Source organism: Urocitellus parryii, chromosome 2 (assembly GCF_045843805.1).
Source record: "Urocitellus parryii isolate mUroPar1 chromosome 2, mUroPar1.hap1, whole genome shotgun sequence".
Lineage (NCBI taxonomy): Eukaryota > Metazoa > Chordata > Mammalia > Rodentia > Sciuridae > Urocitellus > Urocitellus parryii.
This window is the reverse complement of record NC_135532.1, coordinates 95,868,256-95,888,498: the sequence shown is the minus strand read 5'-3', so window position 1 is coordinate 95,888,498 and position 20,243 is coordinate 95,868,256. Positions and strand designations below refer to the sequence as shown.

The window sequence follows — 20,243 nt, the reverse complement described above, 5'->3', positions numbered from 1 at the left end:
AGCAATGTACAAGAGTACCCTTTTCTCCACATCCTCGCCAGCACTTGTTGTTGTTTGACTTCATAGTGGCTGCCAATCTTACTGGAGTGAGATGGTATCTTAGGGTGGTTTTGATTTGCATTTCTCTGACTGCTAGAGATGGTGAGCATTTTTTCATGTACTTGTTGATTGATTGTATATCCTCCTCTGAGAAGTGTCTGTTCAGGTCCTTGGCCCATTTGTTGATTGGGTTATTTGCTATCTTATTGTCTAATTTTTTGAGTTCTTTGTATACTCTGGATATTAGGGCTCTATCTGAAGTGTGAGGAGTGGCATCTATACACAATGGAGTACTATGCAGCAATAAAAAAATGACAAAATCATAGAATTTGCAGGGAAATGGATGGCACTAGAGCAGATTATGCTTAGTGAAGCTAGTCAATCCCTAAAAAACAAATACCAAATGTCTTCTTTGATATAATGAGAGCAACTATGAACAGAGCAGGGAGGAAGAGCAGGAAGAAAAGATTAACATTAAACAGAGACATGAGATGGGAGGGAAAGGGAGAGAAAAGGGAAATTGCATGGAAATGAAGGGAGACCCTCATTGCTATACAATATTACATATAAGAGGTTGTGAGGGGAATGGGAAAATTAACAAGGAGAGAAATGAATTACAATAGATGGGGTAGAGAGAGAAGATGGGAGGGGAGGGGAGGGGGGATAGTAGGGGATAGGAAAAGTAGCAGAATACAACAATTACTAATTGGGCATTATGTAAAATTGTGGATGTGTAACCGACGTGATTCTGCAATCTGCATTTGGGTAAAATTAGGAGTTCATAACCCACTTCAATCTAATGTATGAAATATGATATGTCATGAGCTTTGTAATGTTGTGAACAACCAATAAAAAAAATAAAAAAAAACATTAAGGAAAAAAAAAATAATGGGATGAAATTGGAAATAAACAGCAAGAAAAATCATAGAATTACATAAACACATGGAGACTGAAGAATACACGTTAGAACAATGAATGAATCATAGATAAATTAAGAAGAGACATATTTAAAAATCCTAGAAACAAAATGTGAAAAGAAATACAACACAACAGGCACTGTATGAAAACAGTTCTAAGAGAGGAGTTTATAGCAATGAATGCCTATATAAAAAATAAGAAAGGCCCCAAATAAACCTTCTTATAATATATCTCAAGGTCCTAGAAAAACAATTTCAAAATCAGTCGGAGGTAGGAAATAGCTGAGAGCCAAAAATAATGAAATAGAGGATAAAAACAATAAAAAGGATCAATGAAACAACAAGTTGATTCTTTGAAAAGATAAACAAGATTGAAAAATCTTTAGCCAAACTAGTCAAAAAAAGAAAAGAAAAGACCCAAATCAACAAATTTAAAGATGAAAAAGGAGATGTTACTGCCGGTGTCCGGCTGCAGCAAAATAACCGGGGGGGTGACAAATAACTTGTGTACGTTGATACAGCAGGAGTAGGAGCCGTTTATTGTAGGGCAACAGAGCTATTTATACATTTTGCACAGCTTATCTTAATTAGCATAAACTAGATACATCAATCAACCAATAAAGAATCTCCACACTTAATGGCTCGCTTTTGTTACTTCTCAAACCACTCCCTCTGACATTTTGCCAGGCACCATCCAGACTTGTTTACGAACTCTAACATTTCTCTGGCAAAATACCAGGTGTTATTTTTGACTTATTTACAGACCTTAACATGTTACCACAAATATTTTTGAAATACAGAGGATCATAAGGAACTACTTTGAAAACTTTATTATTGCTGGGGTTTTTTTAGTTGTAGTTGGACACAATACCTTTATTTTATTTTTATATGGTGCTGAGGCTTAAACCCAGCCCTCGAAAGTGCTAAGCAAATGCTCTGCCACTGAACCACAACCCGAGCCCCTATTTTGAAAACTTTTAATCCAATAATTTAGAAAATCCATGGGGCTTGGGTTGCAGCCCAGTGGTAGAGTACTTACATAGCACATGTGGGGCATTGGGTTTGATCCTGAGCACCACATATAAATAAATAAAATAATGGTATTGTGTCAACCTACAACTAAAAAGTATTTTTAAAAAATAATTTAGAAAATCCAAAAGAAATGGAAAAATTTCTAGACAAATACAACCTACAAAAAAAAAATGGAACCAAAGGAATACAGAAAACCTAATCAGACCAATAATAAACAATAAGATTAAAACAGTAATAAAAATTTTCCAACAAAATAAAAGCCTAGGACCAAATGGATTTCCAGCTGAATTCTATCAGACCTCTAAAGAAGAACTAATGCTTAAATTATTCTTTAAAAAAGAACTAATTCTCATCCTATTTATTGATTCTCGATTTTAATTCTTGCACCACAGGAGTCTTATTAAGGAAGTTGGGGCCTAATCCCACATGGTGGAGATTAGGGCCAACTTTTTCTTCTATTGGACGCAGGGTCTCTGGTTGTATTCCTAAATCCTTGATATATTTTGAGTTGAGTTTTGTGCATGGTGAGAGATAGGCATTTAATTTCATTTTGTTGCATATGGATTTCCAATTTTCCCAGCAACATTTGTTGAAGAGGCTATCTTTTCTCAAACTAAAAAGTTTCTTCTCAGCAAAAGAAATAATCTGTGAGGTGAATAGAGAGCTTACATCTTGTGAGTAAATTTTTACCCCTCACACATCAGATACAGCACTAATCCCTAGAGTATATAAACAACTCAAAAAGCAGAGCACCAAAAAAACAAATAACCTAATCAAAAAAAATGGGCCAAGGACCTGAAGAGACACTTCTCAGAATAAGATATACAATTAATCAACAAATATATGAAAAAATGTTCATCATCACTAGCAAGTCAAAACCATTCTAAGATTTCATCTTACTCCAGTCAGAATGGCCGCTATTATGAAGACAAACAACAATAAGTGTTGGTGAAGATGTGGGGAAAAAGATACACTCATATATTGCTGTTGGGCTGAAAATTGGTGCAGCCAATATGAAAAGCAATATGGAGATTTCTTGGAAAACTGGGAATGGAACCACAATTTGACCCAGCTATCCCTCTCCTCGATCTATACCCAAAATAATTAAAAACAGCATACTACAGGGACACAACCACATAATGTTTATAACAGCACAACTCACAATAGCTAAACTGTGGAGCCAACCTAGATTCCCTTCAATAGATGAATGGATAAAAAATGTGGCATATATACACAATGGAATTTTACTCAGCAATAAAAGAGAATAAAATCATGGCATTTGCAGGTAAATGGATGACATTGGAGAAGATAATGCTAAGTGAAATTAGCCAATCCCAAAAAACCAAATGCCAAATGTTTTCTCTGATATAAGGCAGCTGATTCATAGTGGGATAGGGAGAGGGAGCATGGCAAGAATAGGCAAACTCTAGATAGGGCCGAGTGGTTGGAGGGTAAGGAAGGGGTCATGGGATTATAAATGATGGTGGAATGTGATGATCATTATTATCCAAAGCACAGGTATAAAGACACAAATTGGTGCAAATATACTTTGTATACAACCAGAGATATGAAAAATTGAGCTCTATATGTGTAATAAGAATTGTGATGCATTCCATTGTCATATATAAATAAAAATAAGTAAATTTTAAAAAGAATTAATTCTCATATTGTTGCATGAAAAATAAAAGGGCAAACACTACCAAATTCATTCTATGAGCCAGTATCACCTGGATACCAAAAACAAATAAGGAAACATCATGGAATGAAAATTATAAGTTAATATCACTGTTGTACCCAAAAGCAGAAATTCATAACAAAACATTAGCAATTCATGTTCAAAGACATATTTAAAAGATTGTACATCATTATCAAGTTGGTTTTACTGTAGAATACAAGATTGTTTCAAATCAATAAATGTTAGTCTATCACATGAATTAAGGACAAAAAAAAGATGTAGAAAAGGGCTTTAACAGCACTTAGCCTCCATTCATGTTAAAAACCCTGAAGAAATTAGCGATAGCAAAAATTTACTTAAAAGTCATAAAGATTAACCAGGCATGGTGGCACACTCCTGTAATTCCAGTGGCTCTGGAGGATGAGGCAGGATGATCATAAGTTCAAAGCTAGCCTCAGCAAAAGTGAGGCACTAAGCAACTCAGTGAGACCCTGTCTCTAAATAAAATACCAAATAGGGCTAGGGGTATGGTTCAGTGGTGGGGTACCTCTGAGTTCAATTCCTGGTATTCCCCCTCCAAAAAAAGTCATAAAAATTATACATGATAAACCCAAAGCCAACATCATAATGAACAGGGAAAAACTGACAACATTTCCTCTGAAATAAGGAGCAGAACAAACATGTCTGCCCTTACCACTCCTTTTCAATATAGTACTTGAAATTTTAGCAAGAGCCAATTAGGTAAGAAATAAAAGGGATACAAATAGAAAAGGAAGGAAGCAAATTATTGCTTTTCACAGAAAATATGATCTTATACTTGGAATATCCAAAAAACTCCATCACATGACTTCTAGAGCTAATAAATTCAGAAAAATAGCAGGATAAAAAATCAACATATATAAATCATTAGCTTTTCTTTACATCAATAAGGAATCTGCTAAAAAAGAAACCAGGAAAACAAATCAATTTACAATAGCCTCAAAAAATACTTAAGGCCGGTATGCACCTGTAATCTCAGCAGCTCAGAAGCTAAGCCAGGAGGATCAAGAGTTCAAAGCCAGCCTCAGCAAAAGTGAGGTGCTAAGCAACTCTGTGAGATCCAATCTCAAATAAAATACAAAATAGGACTGGGGATTGGCTCAGTAGTCGAGTGCCCTAAATTCAATCCCCAGTACCTACCCCCCCACCACACACACACACAAAAAAAGAAAAACAACTTAGGAATAAATTAAACCAAAGAGGTAAAAGACCACTATAATGAAAATTATAGAACACTGATGAAAAAAAAATAAAGATGACACTAGAAGATGGAAAGACCTCCCATGTTCATGGATAGACAGAATTAATATTGTTAAAATGCCATACTACCAAAAGCAATATACACATTCAGTGCAATCCTCATCAAAATACCAATGACATTCTTAACAGAACTAAACAGTCCTAAAATTCATATAAAAGAATAAAAAAACCAGAACACCCAAAGCAATTCTGAGCAATAACAGCAACACTAGAGGCATCATAATTACAGACTTCAGATTATACTTCAAAGCTATAGTAACAAAAACTGCAAGTTATTGGCATAAAAACAGACATATAGACCAAAAGAATGGAATAGATGACACAGGGACAAACCCACATAGATAGTTATCTGATCCTTGACAAAGGTACCAAAAACATTTGTTGAAGAAAAGAAAGCTTTTTAAAGAAATGGGTAGCCCCCATTTAGAAGAATGTAACTGGATTCCTATCTCTTACCCTGCACAACTCAACTCAAAGTGGATTAATGACCTAAGAATTAGACCAAAATCTCTGCAACTGTTAGTAGAACACATAGGGTAAATATTCTAACATATAAGTGCAGGAAACAACTTTCTTAATAGGATTACTAAAGTTCAGAAAATAAAATCATAAATTAATAAGTGGGATGGCAGCAAATTTAAAAGCTTGTGCATAGCAAAAAAAAAATTAAAACTGTAACAAGGGAGCCTACATAAAGGGAAAAAGTCTTTAGTAGCTATTCTGACAGGGGTTTAATATCCAAAATACATAAAGAACTCAAAAACCTAACACCAACAAATAGCCTAGTCAATAAATGGGCAAATGATCTAAGCAAACATTTCTCAAAAGAAGAAATACAAACGGCCAACAAATACATGAAAAAATATTTATCAGGGAAATGCAAATCAAAACTATACTGAGATCTCACTCCAGTTAAAATGGCAATTTTTAAGAACATGAGAAATAATAGATGCTGGCAAAATTGTAGGGTGTGGGGAAGAAACACATATATTCTTAGTGGAATTATAAATTAGTACAACCACTATGGAGACTAGAACTGGAATCATCATATGATCCAGCTATATCACTCCTTAGTATTTATCCCAAAAGAACTGAAGTCAGCATCCTAGAGCAATACATGCATAAACATATTTTTTAGCAGTGCAACTCACAATAGCCAAGTTATGGAAACAGCCTATGGAACCTACAGATGAATGGATAAAGAAAATGTGGCATAGACACACAACTGAATTTTTCTCAGCCATGAAGAACATAATTATGTTATTTTCAGGAAAATAGATGGAACTAGAGAACATCATGCTATGTTAGATATGCCAGACTCAAAAAGTCAAGGATCATATGTTTTCTCTCATATTCAGAAGTTAGAAAGGAAAAAATATAAAGAAAAGTGACCTAATGAAAATAGAAGAGAAATCAGTATTAGGTAAAGGGTATCAGGGAAGGAAGAAGCAGAGGAAAGAGGATGTGCAGGAAAATGAAATAGATCAATTTATGCTATGTGCATGTACAGATAGATATCACAATTAATCCCACTATCATGTATAATGATAACACATTAATAAAATGCTTTTTAAAAAGGTGGTATATTAGATTCCCAAATCATATCCTATGCTTTTCTACCTCTGAGCCTTTTATCACATTGTTTCCCTTAACTACAAGTCCTTGCCCCAAGTAAGTTGACCAAACCTTCTCATACTTCAAATTCAAATATAATCTGCCAGCCCCTGCAATCAGAATTCATTTCTTTCTTTATTAACTGCAACAGTGCTTCAATCACACCCTTTCCACGATACCATATTACCCCTTACATTTTCACCATTGATATAAATGACTCATTTTAGCCTACCAGACAAGTTCATTAAATAAATATTACCAAATTATGTCTGTTATCCCATACTATGCATAGGAATTGTATCCAACACAGAGTTAAGACTTGGTAATGGCTTTTGGAAAGACAATTACTGCTGCCCCTGTGAACTTCAAGCTCAGAAGGAACCAATAAATAATCTAGAAAACTAATTTATTCAGAAACAATGAGAACTGGAATTGCCAAGGCAACAGGGAGCTCATGTCAGTTTAAGGAGCATATCTTTCTTTTAGAAAAGGCATGCATCAGAGGCCAAATTGGAACCAGAAGGTTGCTCAGGGCGCCAGGAGAATGAATTGGGTGACTTTTATGAGTAACAGCAACAAGTTTGATGGCTTAATCATAAAACTACACCCAGAACCAGAGGTAGAATTGCCTATACTCAGGATCTGGGTGTCATCTTTGCTCAGTGGTACTTAAACTTTGGCTCATTTTTCTTTTTTGACTGTTGGTTTCCACACTAGCCATTTTCTCTTTTTTTTGCAGTTCACAGCTTTGGCTGCATATTAGAATCACCTGGAGAGATTTCAACAATCCTTTTGGCTGAGCAATGCCCCACAGCAAATAAATCAGATTTTCTGAAGGTGGGTCTTGGACCCAGGATTTTTTGAGTTCTACAGGTGATTCTCATGTGTAGTCAATGTTTATAACTACTGATAGATTGATATAATTTTGTGTAGCAAGTTAATATCACCAGAGAATAGAAAAGTCCAACCTTTACTGCTTTGTGCCCAGATTCCATATGTTCTTCCCACAACTGTGCCCCTCTCTCCTGAATATATGTGACCTTACCTAATCTCTATTGTGTCTACTAATCCTAAGCTTTCTGAGGATGTCTTCTCCTTAGCCAAATGAAAGACCTTTGGGCTATATTTCACAGGTCTCTAGTTCAGTACATTGTTAGGTACCAACCAAATAAGTAGGACAAATTACTTTTGATATGTATGATGGGTGGGAGTACCCAATATTGTATCTTTTTTTCACCAGTGTTTTACAGAAATGAGGTAGGAGGAAGCTAGAAGCAAAATGACATAGAATTAATAAAAGAGGGAAAAGTCTTGAGTGCTAACTTCTTTGTGGTCCACTATGTAGGATTATGATGTGACAGAAAAATTAATCAGGAAAAAGTCAATCTCACATGTTGAGAGTCTGAGATGGCTTATATGATGAATGTTGTGTTGAGCACCATACAAGATAAAAATGCTATGAGAGTTGGGGACAGAGTGATGGGGAGTTACTTTCAGTCAGAAGATCATGGGAACTTTTGTTTGTGGGAGAAGAACCATGCTTATGGGAGCCTTTGGTTATAGGAGAGGGGGAACCAGAATTCACACTGGGCCTGGGATGCTGGTTAAAACTTGAAGATTTGGGGCTAAGAGGAAAGACGCTGGGATAGGAAATGACCTAAGCAGAGATGAAAATGTATGAATCCATGGAGAAAGAAAATGGGACAGCAAGTAATTACACTTCCTCCACAACAGAAAAAAACAATATCTGAAGTACTCTGCCCCTTCGGTAGTTTAGAAACTATATCACATCAAAGATGTGGTTAAATTTTGACAAGTTGTGAGAGTTTGGTCATTTGCTTTTTTACTCCCATAATATGAGGTGATGTCTCCCAAAGGATTGGGTAGTAGATGTAGAGGCTTCATGAATGCATTTACATATTTCAGTCTTGAAAGGTCTCAAATTAAATTACACATAAGGGAACTTGGGGATAAAAATATCATCCATTTCGCTGATGATAACAATATTTTATACGGTGCAAGTTTGGCCACCTGCCATTTCCTGTAGCATTATTTTACCTTAATAAAAAGAAGATAATGTCAGACCTGTACAAGTAAATTTGTGTCTGAAACTGAGAAATATCTCTGCTAAAGAGAGTGGAGCAATCTGCACACGTCAGTGCTTAGAAGCCTGGGAAGTGGCAGACTGACAGTTCAGGGCACAGAGAGCCCTGGAAGCCCCGCAGCTGTTCTCTAGTGCAGCCTGCAGTCATTGCCATGGCAACATCCCTGCTGGGAGTGCAGCTCAATCCATAGAAACCACCATCATTTTAAAATTAAAGCAGATGATTCCAGATTGCATCCTGTGTAACAAAACCCATTTTTATAGAAATGTCCTTTCTAAGGACATAATTTGAACAAATGGGCTGAATTTGAATAGGGATTATGAATAAGATGGGTGATTCTCAAACTTTAGCTTGTTTCAAACTCACCTGGTGAGCTTGTCAAAACACAGATGGTCAAGCCTCACCCCCGAATTTCTGATTCAGTAAGACTGGGCTGGAGGCCAAGAATTTGTATTTCTAACAAGTTCCCAAGTTATATTGATAATTCTGGTCTGGAATCCCACTTTCAAAACCACCGAATTACATACTTGCATTATTTCTGTGTTAATTTCCCAAGTTTTTGTCATTATACTGTGGTTATATAAGAGAAGGTTCTTGGCCTTATAAGATACAGTAGTATTTGGGGAACAGAGGCATCAACTGCAACTTTGTACTTCTCAGCTTTCCTTTACTATGACAAAAGACTTAAGAAAATCAATTTAAAAGGAGAAAAGGTTTATTTTGCTCATAGTTTCAGATTTTAGTCCATGGTCAGCTGCCTCCATTGCTTTTGAGACTGTAGTGAGATGGAACATCATGGTGGGGAGAAACATTTGGAGCAAAGCTGTTCACCTCATGGCAGCCAGGAAGAAAAGAAAGGAGGGACACCAGCATCCCAATATCCCCTTCAAGGTACACACCAAATGACCTAACTTAATTCTACTAGATCCCACCTCCTAAGGTTCCATCACCTAACAATATCTCAGGCTGGAAACTCAGTCTTTAATACATGGGCCTTTAGGGGACATTCAAGAGCCAAACTATAAGAAATGTATACTCAAATGGTTCAGGAAAAAAATAGGTAAATACAACAGATAGATAAATAGATAGAATGATAAAGAAAATGTAGAAAAATGATGACAATTAGGGAATCTGGATGAAGAATCTATAGGGGTATATTGTGTTATTCTTGTAACTTGTCTGGTAGTTCAAAATTATATTAAAATAGAAAAAAATTAGGGAATATTATAACATATCATCTAGACCTGTCCAATATGTTAGCCAGTAGCTACACAGGGTAATTTAAATTTAAATGATTTAAAATTAAATAAAATTTAACATTCAATACCTCAATTGCTCTAACCAAACTTCAAGACCTAAAATGCCATGTATGACTAACGTTAGACAACACAAATATAAATCATTTCTAGCATCACAGTAATTTTTATTGAACAGTGCCAAGTACAATTTAAAATATTTTAAGAACAGAAAGTAAAGAGTCTTTGAAAGATTAACTAAGCCTAAGGTAGTAGTGAATGTAGAAGTAGTCATCATGAGCAGCTGGAGTTAGTTATTTCTGATATAAGACTTTTATTAACTAAAGGGGCTAAAGAAGAAAATTATAGCCAGTGAATCATAGTACAGTACCTATGCAAATATCTATAGTTTTGAATGGATTAGTAGCACATTTGCAAGAAAATCTATTCAGTACCACCAGCACTCTGATACACTTCATCATCATATTTATTTTCTTAAGAGTTCATTAGATAACAGAGAAGATGATATCCAAATGACATGGTTTTCTTCTTTTTCCCCACTTTCCTCCAAATAGAAGATGGGCAAGATCTAAGTGAGTAAACACCCAGCAAGGCTGAGCTGGGGAGGCTGATCTAAAGGAAAACGGTCAAAATCTGGAATGTTTCCAACTCATTCAAATAAATTTTGCTATTGGTTTCACTTTGGGTGATACACCAGATGATGTGTAAAGCCGGCAAGGCTGGTTTTCATTGCCATTTGTACTTCTGAGCTTGTTTTCCTTCTCCTGCCTATGATAGACCAGGCACCTTTGGATTGTATGTGGATTTCCAAACTTTCTGACCCAAAAAAGCCTGACTTCTACTCTAAAGTACTTCTTTCTACCCAACATTGTTTTTTGGGGGTTCCAGAAACACCCAAGTGATGAGCTGACTAAATTCATTCTACACAGTTCCAAATTCTCCTGAGAAGCATTTGGCTAATCCTAGCTCCCAGAATACTCTGGGAGATACTTTTTGAGTAATTTATCTTCAGATATTCTCCTGCCTAACCCAACCCTGCCACCTCTCCCAGACTTAACCCCTCAGGAGTAACAGATCTGCACTATAGCTACACGTTGTCAATTTCCCCTTCTTGGGGCTCAATAAAATACAAAGCTGTTACTTGGAAATAACAAAGAATAGCAGGAAAAATTGCAAATACCTGAAGCCATAAATCATAAATCAATATATATAAAGGATTTCAGCAGTGGGGGGGACATTATTTGCATTTTCAAATTTCCATTAAATAAGCCATAAAACTAGAAGCCAAAACTCAGGAGATATACCCCTGCTCTGTCCAGGGCTCTGTTAGGGTATTTAAATGTCCATCTAAGGTTTGGTGGACACCCTCTGCAAAAAATATTGAAACATCTTCTGCATATATTTCTCCTTAAATTATATTCATTCTTACTGAATTTTCCAAAGGGAAATTAGAAATGATTTTTGCTGGAGTTAGGGTTGTGGTTAGTGATAGAGTGCCAGTCTGCCACGTGTCAGGTCCTGGGTTCCATCCTCAGCACCCCATAAAAATAAATAAATAAAATTAAGGTATTGTGCCCATCTACAGCAATAACAACAAAATTTTAAAGGGAATTTTGTCAGTTACTTAGAGATGATTATTCTTAGCTCCAAGACATGAGATTCCAAGTCTTTATAGTTTAACTTATAGTTTGATAATTGACCAGATGGCTCTTTATATAAGGTTTTTGACTATGCAACAGACTTTTATTAACATTTCCAAGAGAGAAGAAGAGTCTCACCTCACAGTACTCCGTGATAATGCAGAAATTATCTTGCTCCACAAAACTTGCATGGAACTTGACAATGGCTGGATGGTCCAGCTTGGAAAGGAGCTGGGCTTCCAAATTGGCCTGCACAGTCTCATTTGGATTTAACTCTCCAACAGAGATTTCTTTTAGTACCTTTCTGCAGCCAAAACATTTTAAATACATTCAGAGTTGGAAAACACATTTAACACATATGAGCAAGTGGTACAGAACGACCTAATTAATGCCCAGGGTGTAGGTCTAGTGTTGTTATGACACTGTCTCCTGGTGAGCCCTGGGCCTGCTTCCCTGTCCTGGTCAGTGACATGGTCTCCCCAAGGCCTCTAACTTACATACATCCAATTCGGTAGAGGGCAGATATGAAGCTAGTCTTGGGCAACATTGCTGGGGTGGCTCTTCTTCTGATTCACTAGATGGTTTGGTTTCACTTAGTCTCTCTCATGGTCTCTGTTTCTGTTGCTTTACATTTTATTTCTGCCTCATTTTCCTCTGATTTATTATTTTTTTCTCTGACTCTACCTTCTCTGTTTCTGTCACTTTCTCTTATATCCATATATATGCATCATTTATATATAAATATATGTACTATATATAAAATATATACCAATTTATATAATTATAATATAATTAGATTTGATTATATATAATATAAATATAAACATTATTATTTAAAATATAAATACATATATGTATATAATATCTAAAACTGTCTCTCTGTATGACTTTTTTCTTTGTCATCTTTGTGTCATTCTCTTTGCCTCTTTTTGGGTCTCCTTCTGTCTATGTATAAACACATACACATATATACACACATACACTTCTATCAGGAGGAAAACAATATTTATTTATTTTCACTTTAAAACAATTCTTGATATATCAGATATATAGCAATAAGTTACCAGTATTTAGGAGAAAGAAATGTTAACTGAAAACACTGATAGGAGTATTTAGGTTCTCTAGCATATATAAATAGAATAGTTCATTAAGACTCCAAATCATTAATTTAAAAATTGTGATACTCAATGAGAATTGGACCAAAACATTATCTATTCTCATCTAAGAAAAAACTTCTGATGAACAAACCAATTATAGTACCAGAGTGTAAACTAGATTGCTGGGGGAAGAACTTCAGAACACCAATTATGTATACAGACAAATTCTGCTGATTATAAGTGAGCTTTGGTTGTTCATTACAGCAAATTCTGTAGGACCTATACTAGCAAACATTTTTTAAATGTTCTTTAAGAGATACTACTTATGCATATTAATTAAAATGTATTTATAGCAGAAACTCTCTTAATTAAAGACCCTTTAACAAATTCAGAAATTTTCTATCAGTCTCCAGTCATGTATAACAAGTGCTCACCCTGCCCTTGCCATAGGGAGTACCCATGGCTAGTTGCTTCTCTGCACACCTATGTACTTCTGCCCTTCCAGTTGAGGACTGTGCTTACCCAAATCATTGTGTTTATGTCTGTTTATACCAAGTGTGCTTAGTATATAAATTTATGACTTACATACTATATGTCAGTTATCTTTGACAAGAAAACTAACAAATCAAATGTTTACCAAAAGACTCGACTGACAAATTGAAAAAAAATTGCTGTCAAGTAATTGGCAAAACAGTTCTAAAAAGTTGGTTAAACATGTAAAAATCCAGTTTTATGAGTTCAGATTGCTAAATTCTCATTCCACATTATAGAAGATCAATCTGGAAAACTTAATTAATATATTATGGATGTGGTTTATGCAAATAGTTGAAGGGCACTCAAATCAGAGGACATTAGAAGTTGGCTGTACATCAAAAAATTAGAGAAAATGTAGCATATGATTTAAATTTATATCTTAATTAATAATGTCATTTTAAAATTGTTTCCTGTAGTCAACCAAGTACCAGTCCCAGTCACATTAGATAAGTAGGCTCTTACCATTCTTAAATACATGATTACTCTATAAAGTTTTCATTAACTCAAAACAAGCCTTTTTTTGTTTTACTGTGGAAGGTGTTTATATCTTAGGTAAAATTGGCTACTTGTGTCAGCGTCAGGGCCTAAAAGCTTTAATACACTATTTTGTAGCTTTCCCCCATCCTATTTCTCAGTGATAATCCATGATCAAAAACAACAACAAAATTTAAGTTAGGAAATCTGTCCTAGAAATTAAGACCACAAACAGGAAAACTTTAAAAGTGCCCTTATCCTACATTAGTGTTGGATGAATAGCAAACAACCTTTTTCCTGACCAATAAAAGCTGTTAGATTTTTGCTTTCCAGTGTCTGAAAAGAAAATCCTTCTCCTGGAAGATGACCATTATTGAGAAGTAAAATTTTTCTGAAATTTTGAGTCCTAAGTCTTATTCATTTTAAATATTCTCCCTAGTCTTCATTCTCCCTAGATGGGATGAATTCTGAATTCATCCCATCCCTAAAAGACAACCATCACGCACTAGCTGCTTCCACAAACAGCAAGTCAATTGCAATAGAAAGGGTGGCTCTGTGCTAGGAGACTCATCCACTTCAGGCTCCATTTGGCCATTTACAGGTGTCTTTAAATATGACTGCAATTTAAAAAGTTGGAACATTTGGTTCCCTTCTCCTAACAGGTACATTCACATTTTTTTGTTGTTGTTGTTTGAGGGTGGGGGGTGGGTACCAGGGATTGAACTCAGGGGCACTCATCAACCACATCAGGGGCACCACATCAACAGCACTATTTCATATTTCATTTAGAGACAGGGTCTCCCTGAGTTGCTTATCACTTTTGTAGAGGCTGGCTTTGAACTCACAATCCTCCTGTCAGCCTCCCAAGCCACTGGGATTACAGTGTACACCACCACACCCTGCTCACATTGGTTTTGTTAGGTATTGAATACTACATTAGGCCTCTTGATAATGAAGTAGATTCTAGAGAAATACGTGATTGGTAACCTATTCTGTAGGAAAAACTTCTATCAAGAATTTGACATGTTATTAGGAGGGGCATCTCAGGCTGTTGATATGCCCAAAGGGAATGGAAATGACATATGAAGCTATGTTTTTCTGTAACTTCTAAAGATTTCAAAACAGCAGGCAAAGCTTCATAGTGGTTTTCCAGTAATTTACTGTGCTCCAGCTAGCATGCAGTTGTAAAAGTCACAGTGGTTAAGCACGATAATATAAATCCTTACACAAACTTGTAATATATTCTTGCTGTGAAGGAACAAATGCTATAAAAAGCTTTGATACTTGTTTTTCTTTACAAACACCAACTAATTGTGCAATGGAGCATGAGATTTTTACATACAGTTACCTGAGCCCTGTCTGGAAGCCTGATGATAAAGCGTAAAATCTTGTTCACCCACAACTTTCCAGATGTAGTTAGGTTATTAAGGCAGGTGATACCTATTATTATCATCTCTAGCTGACACAGAGACATGCTTTCCTTGCCTAAAATTGTGTCACTGGACTGACAAAAGAAACTCTCACTGTATATCACTCAATACAAGATCCATATCAACCAAAGACAGCATGGAAGCTTACCAAGTCAAGGACAATTTGTCACTTGTTCAATGGCTCTCAGCCTGTCACCCCTTCTAAATAACATGACAGACATTTATTTTATCACAGTCTCAACTATTCAGGAGAAACTTCATGACAGTAGCAAAAACAGGCACCTCAGGAGACTCACTCATTTTGCAAGCCTCCTGTTTTCTTTCTCAAGTGGCATGCATTTGTCTTTCTAGAATCAACAGTAAACTGACTTTGGAAATTTAGGATAACCACAGCTAATTCCATTCCTTTGAAATTGGCCCAGTTGATATTTTTGAAACATTAACCCTGGGGTATTTTCTCCCAAATTCCTGTATATTCTTTCACATTCTCCCTGTCCAATCAGTATAATAGATACTGCTATAAAAGAGAAACCTGCTACGGCTGGGGATATGGCTCAGTTGGTAGAGTGCCTGCTTAGCATGCACAAGTCCCTGGGTACAATGAAAAAAAAAAAAAAAGCAAAAGCAAAAGATAAACCTGGAAGAACACTTAATCAATGGATGAGAATTCTTGCTATCCACCACTAAGAAATTTTAAAAAATAAAAAAACACAACTCCATTGTGTTTTTATACCACATTTTCTTTATCTATTCATCTGTTGACAGACACCTCCAGACCACAGGAAAGCAAGAGGGTCAGAAAGCAGAGAATAAATTAGGTTCTTTTTGTTGGTAGTGGTGCATATTAATTATATAGAGTGGTGAGTTTTATTGTGGCATATTCATACATGCATATAACATAATTTGATTGGTTTCAATCCCTAGTACTGCACCTGTTTCTTCCTTCTTCTCTCCAATTCATCCCCTTCCTTTACTCCAATGGTTTCCTTTCTACTTTCATGCCAATCCCTCTTTTTTCCCCTCTAGCTTCCCACATATAAACAAAACATATGACACTTATCTTTCTGACTCTGGCTTATTTTGCTTAACATGATACTCTCCAAATCCATCCAGTATCCTACAAATGGTATACTTTTGTTCTTGTTTGAGATAAATAAAACTCCATTGGGTTTATATACCACATTTTCTTTATTCATCTGTTGACATACACCTAGGCTGATTCTATAACCTGGATATTGAAAATTAGTCCTTGAAAGTAGTTGTTGTTTTATAGGCCAGGTCAAGAGAGGAGCAAGGCAGAGAACACCAAGATGGATAGGAGGATCTTAGAACAAAAGACCTATGTTCTCTTTCCAAATAGTGCAGAGAAAACAACAGAACCCCTATAATTTCTTGTATCCAGCAAGGGGTAAGAGCTTTAGAAAGGTCAAGGGGCATGTAAGCAGATAGGTCTAAGAGGACTTTAAAATATCTAATATCTCATGGTGAACCTCACTGGAATACTAGAGATGGGAATGACATCCTATTAACCATGGTTATTTCAGTGAGGGTCAGTCAGTTGGTAGAAATGGAAGTTTTTCCAGTTAATTTAGAGAGAACTATTCATGGTCTCTTCCCTTGTGACCTAACCATCAACATCTATTCATTTCATATATATACCAGGAAATACCAACAGTCTGTCTATACTGCAGTGGGCATCAGGCTTTCATGGTCCCTACTTTGTGTGTTCTTAGGCAGACTGACTATTAAACAAACAGATAAATGCACATGGATACATGAATATGTATGTTTGTATTGAAAACTTCAAATTGAAAAAATATATGAAGTTTGTCTGATTTCAGAACTATAATCTAATGTGATCAGCAGCTACTGTACTCATTTAAGGCAAAGCCATAGGGTATTTTTCTATATTTTTATTTGACACATTATAGCTGTACATAATGATGGGATTTATTGTTACTTAGTCTTATGTTGGGGTTTAAGTGTGCAGAGTTTAGCTCCTTCAGCCTGACACTTTGCAAGAGCTGTGGCTGTGAGTTAGGTCAGCTGAGGCAAACCTCAGCTAGGAGGAGGAAAAGTTCTCTTCCCCTTATCGCAAGCCACAAGTTCTGCATGGTTTGGCCTAGAGGAAGAAGCTTCCTGCATACTGGACCTGGGAACAATACATTCGGGGATTAGATAATGTCTACAAAGAACTTTGGGAGGGTACTTATCAAATGAACAGGAACAATCTGAATTTAGCTCTGTGTACTCGCTGAGACATGATATTTGGGCAGTGTAGATGAAATGTTACTGAAGAATTGCTTGCTTTGTTAGAAGAAGAATATAAAAGGAACTTGCAAATAAACCTCAGCATGCAGTTGCAATCGCTGCCTTGGCTCTGCATCCCCTGTGTCCCGGTGATTTCACGACCCTTACACAGGGACCCGAACGCACTAGACGTTCACAATTGGCGCGCTGAACAGGGACCCTGCTGGATTGTCAGGAAGGGTGAATTATTTTCTTTATATTACAGGGTGATGGGACAATCTTCATCTTCTCCTTTTTTACATATTCTTAGGCATTCACTTGCTATCTATGGTATTACTATTTATCATTCTGATATAGAGAAGTGTCTTAAGATGGTCAGGGAATGGAATCCCTGGTTCCCGGAGGAAGGATCTATGGATGTGGATAATTGGAAACGGGTCCATCACAATGTTGAAAAAGCCATGAGGCAAAAGGAAAAAATTCCGATTCGGTTTTGGTCTATCTGGTCTATTTTATATACAATGTTTAAAGCTATGGAGGAAAAAAGGTTGATTGGCAATTTGCAAAAGGAACTAGCTCCTTATATCCTAGATCTCCCTCTGGATATTAGTGAAAAGGAGGAAGTAATAAAAGATACGCAACAACTGACTTATAATTCTTCACAAAATTCTGCTGATTTAATTGGTAATGTTACAGAAAAGAAAACGAAAGTAAAGTTTTTCAATTCTTTATATATATAAATATTAATCCTCTAGAATCCAAGATGGTGGGCCAGAGGGAGGCAGCATTCTGTGTCACTCTGTGACCCGGATCTCACCTAGTAGAAATGCTGCATCTTGAGAGTGATAGAGGACCCCAATACAGCTGCTCTTGTGCAGAAATCACCAGCACTGTGCCCTCACACAGGGCTCTGAGCCTCAGCATTCCAGCAGGACTCTCAGCTCCTGACATCCAACTCCTGAAGTTCTGCAGGGTTTGTGAGCACCTTAGCAGGATCACCTATCAGCATTACTGCAGAATTCCCACGCAGGTCACTCAACTGCTACATACCCTCAACACAATGCCATCGCCCAGCTTCCCCCACCCCATTTGACACTCCGGCGCTGGAAGCAGACTGCCTCTATCTTGGCCCACCTTCCTCGTGATGTTTGATAGGGGCAGCTCCCAGATTGGAACCCCAGCTGGCCAGGTACCTGATTTCCAACACCCCCCTCTTCCCAGCAGTGGGAATTCAGCACAGTAGATGACCAACTCAAAACAGCTCTCAGTGAGACAGGTGTGCTGTAAGACCAGGGCACCACCCATGGGATCCCTGGGGAGAGCGTTCCTTTAATTGAGAACTGCTAAGGGAGAGGGAAACTGGGCAAAAGTTTGGAGACTAACAGAGAGACAAGGAACTGGGAAATCCTCAGGAAAGATAGGGAGATAGGACTGGGCACTCAAGTCATATAAGACTCAAGTCAAAAAGAGACCATTGAGGTGCAGTCTCCCTGAAAGGACTGGCAGATGCCACTTCTCACTTCCAGGTGCCCTGAACCAGGACCAGCCTTCCCACCCTGGTTACCTTCACCATCCTGAGGGTGGAAATACCAACTAACAACAGACAACACCACCTATTGGATGAGAAGTGAAGCAGAAAAGATATGGATCTCTAAAACTATCAACAATCCTGGTTTCTTCCTTTGAGAATTTTTTTTCCTCTTTTTTCTTCTCCCCCTCTATCCTCCCACCCTCATATCCCCAACACATGTGAAACCAAGAACTTTGCATAAATTAGGATTTTTGAGGACTGGGAAATCTGAATAATATAATATAGAGGTGTTGTATATGCCCTTTTTTCTTTTATTTTTCTTTTCCCCTCCAATCTTTACTATTTTAACATCTTTTATTCTAAATATATATATATATATATATATATATATATATATATATATATGTTTTGTTTTATGTACTCTACTGTCTTTCCACATACTTGTCTACCCAAAACGACTTCTTGTCTATTCTCTTGCTACTAATCCTCTTTGTAAGATTTCTCTTTCAAACTTCCTAAGATATATTAACTCTATATCCTAACATCCTACCTCCTCAGCATATCATCCTACACCTCGCCTCCAGTTCATTGCCACAGTCAGAAACAGTAAACCCTTTTACACACCTACTGATTATATTAAAGATAATAATAAAATCCAATAATTCTATACATTGTGACCAAACTGTATGTGACTTAATAGCAATGAATTGTTCATAGGTGGTATATTATTGATTTTAGGATCCATTAACATTGTCCTTCCCTACACAGGAGAGATTTTGGAACCCTACAGGAACACTACAACCTATAGGGTAAAAACAATAACACCCAGACCCACAGAGATAGGAGGGAAAACACACGAGCAACATGAAAAGACAAGGGAAGAAAGTGCCCCCAACAAATCAAGATACCACATTATTAGAAGGCAACCACAGCAGAAGAAATGATATAGAAGTAGTTCAGGATGAACGTGACTAAAATGTTCTGTGAACTGAAGAAAGATATAAGAGAACAAATATAGGCAGTAAAAGATCATTTCAACAAGGAGCTACATAAAAAAAAAGAAGCAAAAAATCACCTCAACAGGGAATAGAGGTTCTAAAAACAAACAAACAAAAAAAAAACAGAAATCCTTGAAATGAAAGAAACAATAAACCAAATTAAAAGTTCAATTGAGAGCATCACCAATAGAGAAGACAATTTGGGAGACAGGACCTCGGACAATGAAGACTAAATTCTTGAAAAAAATGTAGAGCACAAAGTGAAAATGGTAAGAAACCATGAGCAGAACATTCAAGAAATATGGGATAGCATAAAAAGACCAAATTTCAGGGTTATTGGGATAGAGGAAGG

General features: G+C 36.6%; 1 protein-coding gene across 1 annotated transcript in view; it reads right to left on the bottom strand.

Annotated features, from left to right (window-relative positions):
• The window catches only part of Nek11 (NIMA related kinase 11), a 347,795-nt gene that overhangs the window by 259,507 nt on the left and 68,045 nt on the right, over nucleotides 1-20,243 (bottom strand). Inside the window, exon 3 of the mRNA XM_026383853.2 lies at nucleotides 11,716-11,881. Coding sequence (XP_026239638.2) covers nucleotides 11,716-11,881 — 166 coding nt within the window. The remainder of the gene's footprint in view (nucleotides 1-11,715; nucleotides 11,882-20,243) is intronic.